Consider the following 18,935-nt stretch of genomic DNA (forward strand, 5'->3'; position numbering starts at 1 on the left):
CCGCGGCAGCGGCATTCCGACACCGCGAACCCTTCAGAGGAGAGCGGCTCTTTTTACGCTCCCCCGCGGGCACGGAGCCGGGGTGGCGAAACCAAACCCCTCGCCGGTCCGCGGCAAGGGGAGACAGAGCCGCCCCCCCCCCCCTCCCCGAACACCGCCCCCCCGGCTGCCCGAGGCACCCGGAACCCCGACACTGCCGCCCGGGGCACCGGGGGGGAAGCGCAGCGCAGCCCGGCGCGGCGCAGGCGGCTGGCGCGGCGGGCGGGGAGGGGCGGCGGAGGCGGCCGCCTCCCGGCCCCGGCGGGCTGCCCCGGCCGGTGGGCGGCGCCGGGCGGTGAGAGGCAGGGGGCGCCTCGCCCGCCCCGGCCCCCCTCCCCGCGTGTATATAGCGGCGGCGCGGCGCGGCACGGATCCCGCGGCGGGCAAGATGGCGGCCGCCGCCAGCACGCAACCCCCGCAGCCGCCGAAGCTGCAACAGCTGCTGGAGCGGGACCCCTACCTGGCCCCTTTCACGACGGACTTCCAGCGCAGGTACCGCCCCGGCCCGCCCGCCGGCGGCCTAGGCCTGCGCCGCGGGGAGGGCAGCGCCGCCTCGGCAGGGCGAGGGGCGGCGGGCGAGCGGGCGGCGACCGCCCGCCTCTGGGGGCGCCGGGGCGGGCGGGGGGAGCGGCGGGGCGGGCGGTGTCCCCTCCCCCTCCCTCCTCTCCCCTCCCCGTCGCGGCGAGGGCTGTCCCTCAGCCGGTGCCGGGGCGGCTCCGCTTCCAGCCTCGGCGGCGTGGCGGACGGAGCCCGAGCGGGGTTGCACGCCGGTCCTTCCGACGGAGGCGCCTCCACCGCGGGCGGAGCCGCCGCGGGGACTCGGCGGGGCCTCCTGAGCCGCGTGGGGCGCGCCGCAGCATGGAGGCCTCCACCGCGGGCCTCTCCGCCGGCGTCGCCAGCGTTGTGGGCGGCCGGGCCGTCCCGTTCTGTCCCCCGCGGCCTCCCCGGAGCTTCAGGCGTCTTCGTCGTCGCCCTCGGGCCCGCCTGAAAGCGGCGTCGCTTCGTTACCGGGGGCGGGGGGGCGGGTCTGGCCCTTGGAGGTGCGCCGCGGGGGTGAGCGCCGGGGGCCGCTTGTGAGAGCAGCTAGCCGAGCCCCCGTCGCTAATAAAAGTGTTTTTCAGTCTGGCTGTGGTAACGTGTAAATAAACTGGTCCTGAATGCCCTCTTTCTGGAGAAGTTTTCTTTTAGGTGCGTTTTTGGGGATACCCCTGAGTCCCCAGCTCAGCTGTTCGTCAGACCTCCAATCGATAAAAGCCGATAAAGCGCCCGAGTGTGCATTAGGTTGGCTTCCCGGCCTAAGCATCCTTGTTTTTTGTCTCTTGCCGGGAACTGCGGCAGCAGCTAGCGGGCCGGGCAGCGGGCCTGGGCAGAGCCTACGGCCAGCAGCAGCTCAGGCAGGGGCGACCTGCGTCCTGCAGAGCCAAACTGCCGGGCGTGAGAGACTGCTGAAACCTCGCCGGACCATTGAAAACAGCAGTTGGGAGCTTTTACAGTGAAAGTTTATACATAGCGTGTCACTAGGAGTCCTCTGATAATCAAAACTGTAGTACTGACCAATGCCCTATACCCCAGAAGTCTGGAAAAGTCTGTGTATGTGGGAGGGAAGTAAGAGGGATTTTTTTTTTTTCTTTTACTGTATTGCACATGATGCTTTTGGCTTAGCATTACCAGATGTCCCGTTGGGTTCTGGCAGAGAATAGTGGTAAGGCTCGATCTTGTAAAATGAGATTAAGGATTGAGTAAACTACTAGGCTAATTTACAGAGCATTTTCTCAGACTATAATCTCTTAATGATAGAATAACTGAGTGTTTTAAACAGTGATTCCTGGCAAGCTTGTGATAATGTATGCAGTACTGTAAAACACCTAATTCTTTCAGTGGGGTGCCAGGGTGTAGGAAGTAATAAATGGGCGAATCTGGCTCTTCATAAAACCATTCATTAAAGTGTTTGAGCTTCCCAAATGTGCCTGTGAGCAGCTGTGTGGAGTTTAGTTGCTCGAGCGGCCTAAACCATGACACTGCCATCTAAATGGGCACGTTGTGGATGACAGTGTTTGTATTTCTGAGGGTAGTACAGCTGTGCTGAACACAGTTAGTTTGTAAGACTTCTGTGTACTTTTCAGGTTCATCCGTACTAAGCTGAGAACCTCAGATGATCCTGTTTGTATCTTGCCCCTTCCTGCCTTCTGAAGGTCAAAACTGGTCACTTAACGTAGAATTATTGTGGAAGCATGTATAGTGTTAATTAGTTTAAAAGAATAAAGGAAAACTTTTGTGACAACCTGTGATAAACAGAATGTCTTATTCTAAGCTCAGACAACAAGCCTGTCCTGTCTTTCATCATGTGGATTCTAGGAGGCACCAAGGAGGAAGAGTGTAAGCACAAGGAAATGCCCTTTGTCTCCACAAAGTGCTTATCCTGGCTTCCATCAGTTGTGATTCAGTCTGTATTTAATAGCTCCAGGTTTGGTTTTATCTAGTGGTCTTATATCAAGAGTGCCCAGGAGAGGGGAGTTTTGCAGCCTAATTGCTGCTTATGTGAAGAACCAGTTCTCTGGGGTGTGTTGAGCCTCCAGTCTCTGGGTTTTGCTTACTGATCTCCAGTGCTTGTACTGGAGGTGGTGAACAGCCTTACACAACTCTGTTCACTGTGTCCGTGAAATCCTGAGCAGTGCAGAGCTGTATGATCTTTGTTCCGGGCTGAACAATCCTGATGTCATTGATCCTGGTCATTGTATGAAGGTGGTCTGCATGTCTCATCTCTTGCTGTGTACTGAATGTCTTTCCTGGCCCCTTCTGAGATGGGAGTTAGAACTGAAAACAGTCTGAATACTATGTGGATTAATACAGTTACATAATGATATGACACTTGCATAACTAATCCTTCAAGTAAAATTGTAAAGCAAAATAAACCTGGCAAGCTGTCTAGAAGCAGAAATGTATTTAAACGTATTCACCTTTGAAGCTCCAAGCTTACGTACAAAGTAAAGTTGCGCGTCTTAATCTTAAATCCTACTGACAGTAAGTTCTTACGCCTCTAGAAAGGTAGCAAGTGTTTTAAATGGTGGCTTAGATGTTGATCACAGATTTGTGGGACCTGTCATTAAGTAACTGAATGGATCAGATGTATTCCACACATAGTGTAGGAAAGGCTGTGAGGAAGCAACCAGGGATATGTGCTGTTAAGCAAATCAGTGTATTGGGAGTTGATCAACTGTCAACTGCTTGCCATGGCCCCCTCATAGGCAGGGCAGGAGGACTAATTCTTAACGTATACTTGGTATTAGCAATTCATGTACTTTTGTAAAGTAGGAAAACTGGATAGAATTGACACCACTCAACTGCTGAACAAGTAACAATCTGTTCATTATTCCTTCTGATACTGCTGGCTTGCTTTCTCTAACTTTGCTCCTGATACCCCTGTGCAGTGGCATTTCTTGCCACTTGAATAGTTTGAACAACAAAGATACAGGTGGTCTCTCAGTTCAGAAGGTTGAGTTGTTCCTGATGAAGGTGACAGGAGACAGCTGCTGTTGTGCCTGGCACCCTGTAGTGCCAAAAATGTTTTACTTGCTTGGATTGGGAAGCTTTGGGAGAGAACAGAAGTGAAACAGACTTGATCAAATACGTGTGGGTACTTTTCCTGTAGTAGTCTGAATTTCTTCTTAGCATTTGCAATGATGTTGACCTTACTTAATATTAAACAAAGTAATTAAGGAATGATGGGAATTTTGTAGCTTATAGCTGTCATACTGTGTATTGTCTGGAGAAATAAAAATTGAGGATTTTGACAGAGGATTAAGGGTGCTTGAGAAACAAAGCTTTTTAAACATTTGTCTGTGGAGATCCTTATACTATGCCTTGTGCAAAACCTTGTAAAAATAGTTTTCCCTTTGTCTTGCTTAGTAACAGTAAGTTAGTTCTTCTGTAGAAGGGAGGGGAAATAAAAGATTTAGGGTCTATTCTTGGCAGTGACATCAGCAAGTTGTTGAGTCACCCTTTGGGCTTGAGTCTGTGTGCTGTTTTATCCAGAGCACTGTATTAGCATAGCCAGATAATTGCTAGTGGAAAATTTTATAACTGTTTATGCATGACTGTTGTAGGATGCACAGTTAACTTAATTATGATGATTTATTCTCACACTCAAAGCAGGGCCATTTCTGGTGTTGGAGTGCGTTGTCTAGGACCTTGTTGGGTTGCGCTGGGTCTCTGAGGATGTGCTTCCACAGCCTCCTTGGGCAGCCTCTCCCTGTTCAACTACTCAGTGTGAAAATCTATTTTTTAATACTGTGACTTCCCTTGCTGCAACTTTGTCTGTTGCCTCTGGTCTTTTTTTCCTGTGTACCTTGGAGGAGAGCCTGGCTCATTCCTTGCTCTAGGCACTTTCCTCCCACCTGTCCCTTTAGATAGCTTCAGACTGTAAGTGGACATCAGCAACCCGTGCCTTCTCAAGTTAGCTTTTTCATCTCTAGTCTGAAGAAACACAGCTTTCTCAGGCTCCACCTGTATGCCATAGGTAGTAGAAGACAGACCAGGAATGAGGAGCTGGCTTTCTACAGAGGCCTTAGCTTATTCTTGCTTGCCTATGCCTTGAGCAGGTGCAGGTCTGTCTTGCTGGGGTTCACATCTATCTCTCCTAACCTGTGCTGTGTCTCTTCGCCTCTAGGATGTTGACCATGTCTGCATGCCTAATACTGAGGTCTTTGCACATTCTTTTATTTTTCCATTTTTTTTGAGGGAGGGAGATGTTGAAGGATAGATAGGCTTTACTTAAATCAGCCTGGATTGTACAGTGTAATACAATCATACTGATTCACTTTGAGAACTGGCAGATTTATGATGACATGAGTCATGATGATGCCTCCAGTTCTGAAAATTTTTCTTTTGGTTTCAAGGACTGTCTCCTTTAACGTCTCATAAAGTATTAAGTAGCTTGACTTTTTCCTTTTTTTTAAATAAAGCTTTGAGAAACACTGAATGGGTGCTTTGATGGGAACAAAGTGCTCCTCTAAAGTAACGTCTAAAATGTGATGCTAAGACCTAGTTAAGTCCTAAGCATGGAGTATGGACTACTACAGTTAAATGAGTGGCTAGTTGGAAGAGACTGACTTGTGGTCACATTCCCTCTTTGGTTTTGTCATGCATTGGCATATTGTTGCAAATGGTGTTTATAGGGAAAACATAAATTTGTAATTTTTCCTTTCTCTGAATGCCTGAATTTGATCTGGAGTTGTGCGTGGGGGTATTTTCTTTGAGAAGGAAATCCTTTCAGTGTATATATATATATATATATAGTGAACCATTCGGCCTTGACCCAAACACACACTATTCAGAGCTTGAAACAAGAATCTACTTAAACAAACAAAAAAACCCCAAGTGATAGCGTTTGCATAGGGTATCACTGTGCTACATTGTTTGACCATCTGTGATATGTTTTCCCACATGTATTTTGTTAACTCCTGATTGTTATTTAGGCTAAAGACTTTGTATAATTTAGTATGTATTTTTAGTCTTTTACCTCTTAGAACATAATTGATTCAATTAAAACCATTAATGCCTGTGGTGTAATTGCATTTTATGGAGTTACAAACTGGTGTTAGAAAGTGCTGCCCATTAGAATTTTCTGCTATAACAACATGCATGGCTTTTATTTTACCAGCCCCTGCAAATGCCTCTGTAATATACTGACTATGTGGTCCTCAGTGAAAGCTTTTTTTGAATAGTTTGATTTATAGAGTAAATAAGTAAAAAATGTACCAATGCACAGCTTCAGTCTTTATCTTGATTCAGACAGGACACTGATTTGTTCAGCTAGACAAAATACTGGCCATAGTCCTTGGACATAAGTATGGAGAGAGGGAGAGATTCTTCTGAAGTGTTCCAGTCTTCTCAACCGAAAACTCACCAACATCTACTCAGTGGCGTTTGTAGCTGAATCAATTAACAAGATGTCTGTCCATTGGTTCGTATGTTTCTAGTAGTGTTCTTAGACTCCTCCACTCTTACAAAAGGGAAATACTTGCCATTCCCCTGTTTGTATCTGCCTGATGTCAGATTACTGCTGCTTTACGAAGATTCAGTCTTTTTTCTATTTTAAGAGATGCACAGTGGTGGGTACTTGACTGAGGTATTGAAAATGAAAAGGTGTCAAATTGGGATCGATAGGACTGAGTAGGAGGAGGGCAGCCATTGGGATCTAGCAAGTTTGGGAATGGAAGTTGAAGAGTGACCCAGCCAGAATCCTGGTTTTTAGGTGATGATGAGGAGAGGGGGAAGACTGGAGTAAGAGCTGTCACAGAATTAACACAACTAGTATTTATCATCTGTGTATGGAGCCATGATGCTAACTCCGAAAAACTGGATTTTCTTTTTCTGTTTTATCTCTTACAGGGTGCTGTACTGCCTGTGCAAAGCTAAATGTTCACGAAAAACAATGTCATACATTGCTGTATATTTTTTTTTTCCTTTTGATGGTGTCCTGTAAGTTCAGTTGACTTTTGCTGAACTACTTGGAATGATTCTAGAGCCCCATAGAAACTAATACCTGTCAGTTTAATGGAATACATGCTTCTACATTATAATAGTCTTTAGAATGCTCCTGTGCATTAGGGTCACGAACCCTGACAAGTACAGCTGACTGTTATCACTGATGACCTCCATTTTTAAGTCTGTGAGGAAGTAGTTACATAGGCCAAAGTACATCTAGTATATGCATATCTGGTCGTAGTCCTCATCAAAAGATTCAAGTTGGCAATTGTATTAATAGCTGTCAGCTTTACAAAAAGGCAGGAAAGTATTAGGATGTAGGTATTGTGTTTTGTTAGCAAGGCAGTTACTTCTGTATATGAATTAAAACTATGTATTCTCTGAAAAACTGAGTGGAGGTGCTCTCAGCTCTGTTACATAGTGTTAGCATGTCTGAGGATGTTGGATGGACTCAGAGAATTTGCCTAGAAGGGTAAAACAATAGATTACATGACCAGGAATCTAATTACTGTCTCATTGTAATAGTGAGGAAAAGTTTTGTCCTGCTGAACACTTTAAATTCAAGTATTTATGCATATTTCTTTACTACTAGTAAGCTGTAAAGAAGGCATTCTTATTATGGAGGACTCTTAAATTGACATCCCATCTCATGAAGCTGCTTTTCTCCCCTGGTTCAATTTCAATATTTATGTATATGTACAGTTTTTCCTCTCAGTCTCCCTGTTACCTTCTAATTACTCCCACTATGCCTTCTAATCCTAGCTGCTCCTTCATCTTCTATCTTCCACAAAAGACAGCTCTTTTTCACTGTGCAGTGTCAGAGATCTAAAACCTCCCACTCATGTATGAGTTTACTTTGTACTTCTGAAACTTTGCTTTATGTAGTTATTCATTACCTTAAAAATAAAATAATGTCTTAAGGCAATGTGTCAAATACAACAAGATCAGGTTTTGTATTTAAAATGTTTAAAACATGAGTGTTCCTCTGGAAAAAAAAATGTTCTCAAAAAAGTTTTTAGCTATAACATGACTACCTCTTCCCCAAGCATCTGACAACTTATTTGACGTTCATATGGTACCTCATGTTAACAAGTTGAAGGACAGTTATTAGTGATGATTCCTGGCCATGCTGCAAGGAATAGGACTCTAAGCTGCTTAGAACAAGTCTGTTTGGCCTCAAGTTGCTGTTGGAAGCACCTTACCAATGAATGTTGCCTGGACATTATTTGCGATTAAATTCTAGTGTAGGCCCTTGATCTTTCAGAGTAGATGTCTGAAGACCTATCTAATGACTTAGGTCAACTAGGTGACTTACGTGCGCATCCTGAAACTGTTCCATTAATCTGGATATTTCTGATGCTAAATTTATTCTAATCTACTCACTTGGGATACTTTGAGGAAAAAAAAAAAGGCCTTACTGATAGTCTTTGATTATGCAGCTCTGATTCTGTTGCTGGATGTTACTTGAAGGTAGCAGTAGCTTTAATGCTTTCTATTTGGCACCCTCCTTTTTTCTTTGGAGCTGTTTCTCAGGTGTAGTATACTTCTGATTGTCTCGTATCCTTGATGTTCTGGTGTGCTCTTGCCTGACTTTGCGCTAGGATGTCTGCCTTTGTGCTTAGTGTTAGAGAGAGAAAGTAATTTCACAGTGGGGCATGGAGTTCCAGTAAGGGTGGACCTACTCTCTACAAAGTAGGAGTACTGCTGCTAAAAGGTTATACTAAGTTCAAAAAAATGTAGCCTAGATCTGCAGAAGGAATTAAGTGATGCTCAGTCACACAAAATTAACTTCTAAGTGTATAATTCATGGAATAGAAAATGTGAGCTTCACCCCTTGTTATGTGAACTAGTCTTGCGTTCACTGAGTGATTTGTCTCCATTCATGTGTTCTACAGCCCTTAAAGGGAGGTTGGGGTGTGTGTCCTCTCACTTCCAAGTGATGCCTGTATGAGACACCAAAGTAAGGATGATGTCCTTTATGCTAGGAGTAGAAAAGTGGAGGAAACTTGCTAAAATAATACTTTAGGAGAGGTGGACTTCAGGTTTATCAGTATTTCTTCTTTAACTCCTCTCACTCATAAGCAAAGCAAAACACCACCTGTTTGGTCAAGAAGAGGCTTATAAAAATGTGGATAAGCTAACACAGACAAACAGACTTCATTGATCTTGAAAGGTGGTACCATTGCAAAGACTTGCAACTGGAAGAGACTTAGTTTTGTATTTGGAAAATATTTAGGGTCTGATCTTCATTTGTACTCATCCTCTTCAAGAGGGAGCTGATAGAGAAGGCTCTTTAGGAGACATTGTGTTGGGACAAGCAGAAGATAAACTTTTAGTGCTGTAGATATAGATGTAGGTAGTTTATTACAGTTAGTGTGGGCATTTTTTTTTTTGGACAAAACAGTGCATTAAGTGGTTGTTAAACTCTGTGCCAACTGTGTATATGGGGTCAGACTTCTGTTTTGAGGGCATTCCCTTTTCCTAGTGTCACTTATAGGCAGACTACATGCATGTGCAGGGGATGTACCTCCAGTATTCCCTGTGATCAAATGTAAATGTGATGTCGTCATCGGATCTAAGTTTTTGGATGTATAAACATTTGATAAGATGCTTTGGAGGAAAGGCAGGAAGGACAAGGGGCATGTCTAAAAGACTGCTATTAAAATCATGCTGAGTTACTGTATGTTTTAAATGAAAACATGCTGCACTACCACAACTGTTTGGAAATTGCCCATGAATTCATTGCATAAATGTAGGAGTCAGCAGCTCACTTTAGCAGCTTTAGGGGACATCCTGATTGTACTGTACCTGCTATACCAGCAAAAAAAAAAAAATTAATGAATTCTGTTGTATGTGCCAGTCTTAAGCAGATACCTTGAGTATTTTACACTGTCTAAAATGCCTTTGGACATTCCTATTTATGCAAGCACGTCTTACTGTTAAAATCATTGTTTGATACCTATTGTGGTAGATGTCCACAGTATAAATGTTCCTGGTTTGACAGGGATTGATAAGCTGTAAGTTAATTAATGCTTCCAATTCTAAGACTTATGCAGCTCATTTTGAAATTATGAATCTTTGATCGCTTTCAGCAAGATTTAGTTTGTCCTGCATAAACAAGTCTTCCTGCCAAATGCCACTCCTCTAGGAAACTGTTAAAGATTAATAGAAATATGAAGTATTGCATACTGCTTTGATGTGCCAGCTTTTTTTCAGAAAATTTGGGCAGCATGCCGGTTGTAAATACTTGCACAATAGCTTTGTATTGTTACACAAACAGTAGCAATGACTCCACATAGAAGCATTTGTGAAATAGTAGATGTGATGGTTTGGGACAGGAGGTGATGCAGGAGCTTTCCAGAGGTTAGAGCTAAAATCCACGTTTTTTTTGAGAAGTTGGACAGAACCACTGAAAGTATCACAATCTTTATACTTTGTACAAAAAGTAAGGACCTAAGGCAAACAAATACTTGTTGTCAGTTCTCAAAATCTTCCTCAGTTTCTATTTTGATTGGCCTTGTCATCGCATGCTACCTTCTCTCTGTCCCACCATTCTACAATTGCCTTCCTCACCCTGCTAAAACCGTTAATGCTCCTAGGAGAAATATGGGAGAAATGGAGAAAAATCCATCCTTTGAAAGAAAGGAGGGAACAGAGCTGAAAAAAGACATGCTTTACAACTTCAGGGTCTGTTTAGACTATGGCTTTTTTATAAGAATGCTAAAGTAGTGGAGAAAAAAATAAAACTTCTGCATGCTGAATGAGCCAGGTGGCTCAAATCTGTCTGAACAAACAAATCCTTTCTCTCAGTTGACATGAACTCCCAAGCTTTTATGTAATCTTTGGAAAGCTCATGGATTATCATATCTTTCAAGTTCAATACATATATATTATTTGTACTAAAATATTTCATTTTTCAGGAGAAAATAGTATGTGTCCAGTACTGCCAATGACATGGGCTCTATGAACACATATGTGAGGTTTTCCAGTGATGAATAGTCTGTTGGAAAAGGTTTTTAATTTCCCTGTCTTTCAATAGGGATCAGATGTGTTCTGTAAATTTTTAATTCTTACTTAATTTAGAAAAATACAACTTAAAAAAAAACCCACCCAAAACAGCAGTGTTGGAATACCTTCATCTTGCAAGTAGTATGGTGGCTGCAGTATCTCCTCCCTTTGGTCTTTAGGAGGCTAAATAGTTGTCTACTTGCCCGTTTCTTTCACTTTGGGTGCTACCCTCTTTGCCCCTGTGCTTCCTTCCTTCCTTGTTCAGCGCTCTGCTGCTTTCTTGCCACTGGCTAGCAGTTGTTTTGAACAACAGCAGGTACCTGTGGGATACTGAACTAATTTCAGCGTGTAGCACCAGTAGGAAAATAATCTTTTTATTGACAAACTCCAAAGGGATGGGAGAGAGACTGCAGCAAAGCATAGCATTTAAGTTAGCTACTTTGGTCTGTATCCCTTGTCTAAGCAGTTTTTTCCCTTCCTTAAAGAAAGCACATCAAAATAGGCGTTAGTCTCTGTTTCGTCAGGCAGTAAGGGAGAAAGCCTGAAGTGATAAAGGGTTTTAGAAAAAGAAGTGAATAAAGTAGCAGTTTGTTACTGGTGACAGTATCAGAAAGGTTTGCACATATTCTTCTTTACTCCTTACCTCCCACCCCTGTCCACAAATAAAAGAGGGGGGAGGAAAAAAAAAAGGGAATCTTGAAGCTTTCCAAACAAAAGCTTGTGCCTGGGACTGTGTGGAGATGTCACTTGATCTGTAGGTAGCTGTTTCTTAGTCTGTGCAAAATTCAAGGTATTTAGCTGTATCCTAGCTTTCAGTGGTGTAAAGTTTGTGATTTGAGTGTGAAAGCTAGCTTTTCCTTTGTTTGCTGTAAAGCTTCCTTTATAGCTTTTAGGGAAAACGCATTAAAATACAGAATCATAGAATGGTTTGGGCTGGAAGGGAATCATCTAGTTCCAGCCCCCTGCCATGGGCAGACACACCTTCAGCTAGGCCAGGTTGCTCAAAGCTGCATGCAACCTGGCTTTGAATGCTTCCAGGGATGGGGCATCCACAACTCCTCTGGGTAGCCTGTTTCAGTGCCTCACCACCCTCAGAGTGAACAATTTCTTCCTTATATCTGATCTAAATCTACCCTCTTTCAGTTTAAAGCCATTACCCCTTGTCCTGTCACTGCATGCCCTTGTAAAAGCCCCTCTCCAGCTTTCTTGTAGGCCCCCTTTAGGTACTAGAAGGCTACTAGGAAGTCTCCTCAGAGCCTTCTGTTCTCCAGGCTGAACAACCCCAACTCTCTAAGCCTTAGTCTTCATAGAAGAGGTGCTCCAGCCCTCGGATTGTCTTCATAGTCCTTCTCTGGTCTTGCTCCCACAAGTCTGTGCCCTTGTGTCAGTGGCCCCAGAGCTGAATGCAGTACTCCAGGTGAGGTCTCAAGAGCAGAGCAGAGTTAGAGGGGCAGAATCACCTCTGTCAGCCTGCTGGCCATGCTTCTTTGGATGAATCCCAGAAAGCTAACCGTATCCTGGGCTGCAAGTGCTCATTGCTGGCTCATGTTGAGCTTATCAACCAACATCCCAAGTCCGTCTCAGGGCTGCTCTCAAACCATTCTCTGCCCAACCTGTATTTGTGCTTGAGATTGCCCTCACCTCTGCGCAGCACCTTGCACTTGCCCTTGTTGAATTTCATAAGGTTTGCACAGGCCTGCTTCTCAAGCCTGCCAAGGTCCCACACAGCTTGGTGTTGTCAGCAAGCTTGCTGAGGGTGCACTCAATCCTACTGTCCATGTCGCTAACAAAGATGTTAAACAGCACCGGCCCCAAAACTGACCCCTGATGAACGCCACTCATCACTGGCTTCCACTTGGACATGAGCTGTTGACCACAACTCTTTGAATTTGACCATTCAGCCAATTCCTTGTCCACTGAGTGGTCCATCTGTCAAAGCTATGCCTCTTGAATTTAGAGGCAAGGATGTCATGTGGGACAGTGTCAAATTACCTGGACGAATTCAGGTAAATGACATCAGTTGCTCTTCCCTTATGCACCAATGCTGTAACCTTGTAGAAAGCTACCAAATTAGTCAGGCAGGATTTGCCTTTAGTGAAGCCATGTTGGCTGTCACCAGTCACCCCCTTATTTTCCATGTGCCTTAATGTGGTTTCTGGGAGGATCTGCTCCATGATCTTGCCGGGCACAGAGGTGAGACTGACTGGCCTGTAGTTCCCTGCGTCTTCCTTTCATCCCTTTTTGAAAACGGGGGCTATGTTTCCTCTTTTCCAGTCAGCAGGCACTTCATCTGACTGTCATGACTTCTGAAATATGATGGATAGTGGCTTAGCAACTTCCATCTACTAATTTCCTCAGGACCTGCAGATACATCTCATCAGATCCCATGGACCTATGCACCTTCAGGTTCTTTAGATGGTCTCGAACGTGGTTTTCTCCTACAGTGGGCAGTTCTTCATTCTCCTAGTCCCTGCCTTTGCCTTCTGTGGCTTGGGCAATGCGGCTAGAACACTTGGCAGTGAAGACTGAGACAAAAAAGTCTCAGCCTGAGTACCTCAGCCTTCTCCATATCCTGCGTAACAAGGTCTCCCATTTCCTTCCGGAGAGGGCCCATGTTTTCCCTAGAGCTTATTCTCTCACTGATGTACCTATACAAGTTTTCCTTGTTGCTCTTGATGTCCCTGGCCAGATTTAATTCTATCAGAGCTGTAGCTTTCCTAACCTAATCTATCTTTATTGCACTTCATATACTTAATGCACAAGTGTATGTGCACACATAGCGCTCTTTTGGAGGAGTTTCTAGCTAGCATGTGTATATGTCCAGCTTCTGTTGCGGTTCATTGGGAAGTTTAACTATGGCTTATGGGATTCATTGACTTAATATATGGCATATTTGATATGAGTTTTCTAAGAAGAGTGAGTTCCTTAATGCTTAATTTTATAAACACCTGAAAGGTTTTTTCAAAATATTGCTGCTTTATTTTAATCTGGCTTACAACAATTGGAAAGTATTTAAGAAAAAAAAAAAAACAGGCTTCTAACTGTTTTTTAAATAGCAGCAAACAGATTTTTAATAGTAATGCTATTGCAGTATAATTCGAATGTGATTATAGTGACTAACTCTTTCCGAAAGAAAATTATAAATAACACTTGTTAGCATTTAGATTTATTTGCCAAACTTCTTTGGATTTTCTTCATATCATCAAAAAACTGAACAAAAAAAAAATCTTTTTCTAGCTCCTTCTTACTGTTATCCTAAACTAAATAAATGTATCAGTTCATAAATCTGATTGTTACTTCACTTAAACACTGTAAATTAATGTAAACAAAACCACCTCAAAACTGAAGACTACCCCTTCATCTCCCTCTCCTGCCTTCAGTTTTAGATGCCATGTAATTTTCATGGTAGGTGTATGTAGAACTTCTGAGGAAAGCTGAAAGTACAAATTCTATTACCTGGTGTGATGCATTTCTTTTATGAAAAAGTTTTCAGAAGAAGGGTGAGACTGGGGGAGGATAGATATGTTAATTACCAGACTTAATCTATAGAGTGGTAATGCTGAGTGCTGACATTATGTGGGGAAATTTAGCTGTGTTACTGGTTTATAAATTCTACCCCTTTATCCCCAGAGTAAGGGAATGCTGATTCATGAAGAGAATGCTGATTCATAGTGTGAGCTGTTTCTTCTCTAATTTTAAGATTTTTTTTTTTTCTGAGGCATGTCTGAACATGTCTTAGGGCTGAAGATGGCACAAGTTACTTTCAAATTCAGTTTGTCCTCACAGACCAGCATGGAGCACTCCCTCTGGTTCCCATGCGGTGGCTGGTTACTCGTGCTAACATTCTGGCTTCTCAAGCCCGAAGTGCGAGGCCCAAGAGAGCAGGTAGGGCATATTCAATGTCACCAGCTGCTCAAATACATTGTCTTCTGCAAGGCTCCCAGTACAGTGTGTTTCAACAGGTTTCATGCATGTATTGTTTAAACTTAAACTTCTTTTTTTTTTTTTAAATCAGATAATAAAAATACAAGTTCCTTGATGCTGATACAGGTTCTTTAATGGCAGCAGAAGACTCAATCTATAAATCTGATAGCTTTTTTTAGAAGAAAAAGTGTTTTTTTTGAACAATTAGTCACTTTTTTGATGAACCGATAACAGGATGAAAAAGTAGTGTTCATAGTACAGAAGTTCACGTAGTCCTTAACACCTTTAGCTCATATAAGGTGTAGGTTCCGCAATTGGCAAAATTAAGAGCACAGTCAATTTGTGTGTGGAGATACAGGTATTTCAGCTACAATTCCCAGAATTCTGGGAATGATGTGAAAAGCTTTACTGAAAGATTAGGTACCTAAATAGACCTAATGATTATTATTACTTGATAATTTAGCAAATTTGAACCTAAATAGCACTTGGATGTCAACTGTTCTAGCACAGCCGGTAAACCAGGAATGTTGTTACTGCACAATAACAATGACTGGATTAAAGTATCTTTGCCTTCTGAATAGGATCTCTTTTGGACCATGAAGTTATGGACTGAGTATTATAAGATAGCGAGTGATGTCTTTGAGTGTGACTGTCAGCCATTGTGTATTTTGGCCAAGCTATTTGTTTTTTTGCTTAATGGTAAATAGCAGAAACAATTACATAAACAAAACCCACACTTTAATACCGGAAGCGAAAACTTCATCTGAGCTGTGTGGGCCTTTGAATTGCAGAACAAGAAGTAGGGCATCACCTTCCCTAATATCACAAATAATGCATTGTCATCAAAGTAGGCATCAGACTGAGCTTTCAGCAACAGTCATGGTTGACTTTGAATGGTTTCCAACTTAAGATGGAGGTAGCTGTAAGTGGTAATTATGTCCATTAAGTGTCATTGTAGGACACTTTGACCATAATGACTTCTGACAGAAATATCTCCCAGGCCCTACAGAGGTAGGAAGTGCCAAGTCTGTCAAGATCTGGTTCTTTTCCATACATCTCTCTGAACAGCTTGTTCATCCTCAGGTTCTGGGAATCAGTGTAGTTTGCTGCAAATCCAGTACCTGTCAGTTAGTGTTGTTCAATCATAAGTGTTTTCTCAAAAATGCTTCGTCAGTTCTGGGGTTTAGGTTTGTTAATCATTGCATTACTTGACTGGGAAATGAAAAAAGGGAGGTGTAGAAGTGGAAGATCCACAGAAAGTAGAAAACGTCTGCAGAAAGACATTGCCATTATAGCATACAATATTGGAGAAGCGATTGTACAGTGAATGCAGTTTATAGGTGCAAGAGCATGCTTTGATAATATAAATTGTTGCTACTGCCCACTTCAACCCAGACAAAACGTAGTGATGAATTCCTTTGTCTAATGGCATCTGCACTAAAGACTTTTGCAGCAAAAAGGATGTTACTCACTAGTAGCATTTGCTAATACACTAACAAGCACTTCTAATGTAAACCTGGTTTCAGAACAATAGTCTTCACATTTTGAAAGGTCAGAGACAGCTTCTAGGTACACTTGTGTAAGGCCTTTAGATGTTGCTGTGACTGACTGAAGTACAAATTTTGACATTGCACTTGTGCAACTTTGAACTTTACAAAGAGGAAACAGATTGGACTTTGGATATTTGGCTCTACTGGTTACTGTGAGTCATCAATTTCAAAGGCTGCGCTTGGTATTGTTGACTCTTGTCAGCAGCCTGTGTATGTAGTAAGTACTTGTAAAAAAGCCACTGAGTTCTTCACAGTTAGGTTTTCTTTAAATGCTTAATGAGGTTTGTCTAATACAAGCAGCAACACTGAGTCCATGCTAAGGAAGGCACTGGGACAGTAGTAAACTGCAGTGATTTTTCTATTTCTTTTTGACATTTTTCCAAACTAAGTTTCATCTGTCCAGTCCTTGCTTGTTCAAACAACAGATGTGCTGATTGTTGTATTGTTCCCTTATTCTGTTTTCTAAGTTTTTCTTGGTCATCTTTCCTAGGCTCTGTTGGTTGTCTGCCAGGAACTGTAAGAAATCCAGGAGTTTGTCAGAAGGAAGAAGACTTTCAGACTCTGGAACCTTTTCTGGCATTCAGTCTATCAATATTACTCCGTGATAGGTATCAGACATAATGCTCACCATCATGTCTGTTGTAGTATTTAATACAGACAGAATACACGCATATTGAGTTACAGGTACATGTTTTAGCCTTTGGTGTTCTATAAATCAAGTGCCATAGTGATGATGACTAGTTGAGAAGAAGCTGGAGAAAAAAGACCAGAAATTGCTTGTGTTGTGTCTTGGTGTTTGTGGGGATATTTTTTTGGTATTGTTATGTCATGGAGGTACACCAAAATGACTCCGCACAGATAATAAACTCAAACTTTAATTCATAACCAAAACCACTCCTGCCACACTCCAACTGGTGACCACAGTGATGATCCAGCCAATTGCTTTGGAGCAGTGGTGCAGACATCTCTTGCCTCCGAAGTTAAAAGGGGGTGCAATGTTGATGAGTTACAATGCCACTATGGGTCATCATTCCTCAAATGTCTTTTGTCTGTTAAAAGGTATTGTTAGCAATCAATCTGTCAACAGTCGATCAACAATAGAAACTAGCAAGCATGTAACAATGACCAACATCATAATAATTTACAGTAGAAACAGACAAACACGTGGGCACCATCCTAGAGCTGTATTGGGACATCTAATATGGGGACAGAGGGTGGAGGAATGCCAATTGCATCAGTTCATTTTTAGGGGCATGTGAATGTTACAGGTAGAGTTTAGGGGGACAGTACCTTCAGGAGCGAGGTTTAAGGGAGTATACTTCACAGTGAACACAGATTTTGTTATGGTACTCTTGATGCACCTTATAGAAATACAGCTTACAACAACTGTTGTCAAAGATTGAAGGAGGCTAGTTAGCCACCATGACAAGGAAAACTCAAGTGTATTAAAAACATTCCCTAGTCAATTAGTCTCTAGTGCAGTAGTGATGTCTCTGATATCTTTCGCCATCTTCATTTTGTTCATCTGTTCCTGTAGTGGTACTGAAACATTTGAGATGTGGTTGTGACAGTTGTCTACTGTTAGATTCAGCTTCCTGCATACACCTTTTTCCTTCAGTAGGATTCAGTTCAATATGCTTGGTTTTGAATAGTCATCTTGCTGTTTTCTTGTAATTGATGGTTCAGAAAACCTATGTTGTGCATGGAGTTGTTAGTGCTTCCAGTTGCAGGCTTACCTCCTGATAGCCTGTTGGTTTTGCATCGATGTGATCCCCATTTCAGAAACTGTCTCCAGATTGTCTCCAACCACCACTCAACCCTGGGTGATGCTTCTTGCCACCCTGCCTGTACCTTCCTTGGTACACGATCTCACCACTGCTGTGGTATAGACCTTTCCTGGTAGGTAGGACAAAGGGAAAGCACAGCTAATGTGCAGACCAGTTTTGGGGTAGTTAAGTATAGCTGGGAGTACAGGTGGCCATCAGAGCATGCCCATACTAGGTTGGGGGGTGCAAAACCAAAAGATGTTTGGGAAGAGCCTGGGATAGTGATGAGAGAGTGACAGTAGTCTCTCTTACTTTAGGACAGAGGGTTGTGAATGGCTAGTGTTGCTGCATAGGCAGCCTTGCATTAAGGCCTCTTGGGCCGGTGGATATAGCCACAACAGGGGCATCTTATCTATATCCTTGCATCCAATTTGTGTTTGTCAGTCCCGAAGTGAGGAGTTCCCCATTGGGTGCACCTCGTATTTCCCTCTGTACCAGCTGGGTGTATAGGTGTAGAAATGGCCCATTTGCAGTTTAGTGGACAGTTGAATGAATTATTACATGCACTGGGGCACTCATTATCTATCAGGATGTTTGATACACCAAGAAGCATTTAGTGGCTTGGTGTATACTAAGGAGTGATCATCAGTGTCCCATAGAGAGCTGTGCTCAGTGATTCCCCATGGGACTTTGGGGCAAGGTGTAGTGCCATTGGGGCTTCACCCCATGGCTTTGTGAGTTAGTTGGAGAATGTAATTACACTTAGCATCTCATACTGAGCCAGCACTTCCTGTGCCCGGTGACCACCTGTAAATAATATGGTTGTAGCCTATATCTTCCCTGTTTCTCCAAAATCTCCAGCTGTAATTGTTACACTGAGCCAATGTTAATTCAAAAGCTAGTGATATGTTGACATCTTGTACAAAAATTAGCAGGGAATTCTCAGCTGACCTAGGGGTGAGTGAACAAACCATTATTGATGTTAGGTTCATCTGTGTGAATCTCACAATCATCTTTACCACTATGTTGCCATCCAGGTCCTAGTCATCTGTGCCAACAGCTGTTGCTGCCAGCAAGAGCGACAGGATTGTCCACCTCTCCATTGTCCTGTAAGAGAGCACAGAGGTGGGCCTCTGTGCCCTTGGGACTGGGCTTTCAGGTT

At 43.1% G+C, this 18,935-nt stretch overlaps 1 protein-coding gene across 2 annotated transcripts in view; it reads left to right on the forward strand.

The window, feature by feature from the left end:
* The first annotated feature begins 427 nt into the window (after positions 1 to 427).
* The window catches only part of GBE1 (1,4-alpha-glucan branching enzyme 1), a 172,424-nt gene continuing 153,916 nt past the window's right edge, over positions 428 to 18,935 (forward strand). For both annotated transcript variants that reach the window (XM_086631299.1, XM_086631307.1), the window contains exon 1: positions 428 to 531. In XM_086631299.1, the coding sequence (XP_086487425.1) occupies positions 428 to 531 (104 nt within the window). The remainder of the gene's footprint in view (positions 532 to 18,935) is intronic.

This window comes from Tauraco erythrolophus, chromosome 1 (genome assembly GCF_009769465.1).
Source record: "Tauraco erythrolophus isolate bTauEry1 chromosome 1, bTauEry1.pri, whole genome shotgun sequence".
Classification (NCBI taxonomy): domain Eukaryota; kingdom Metazoa; phylum Chordata; class Aves; order Musophagiformes; family Musophagidae; genus Tauraco; species Tauraco erythrolophus.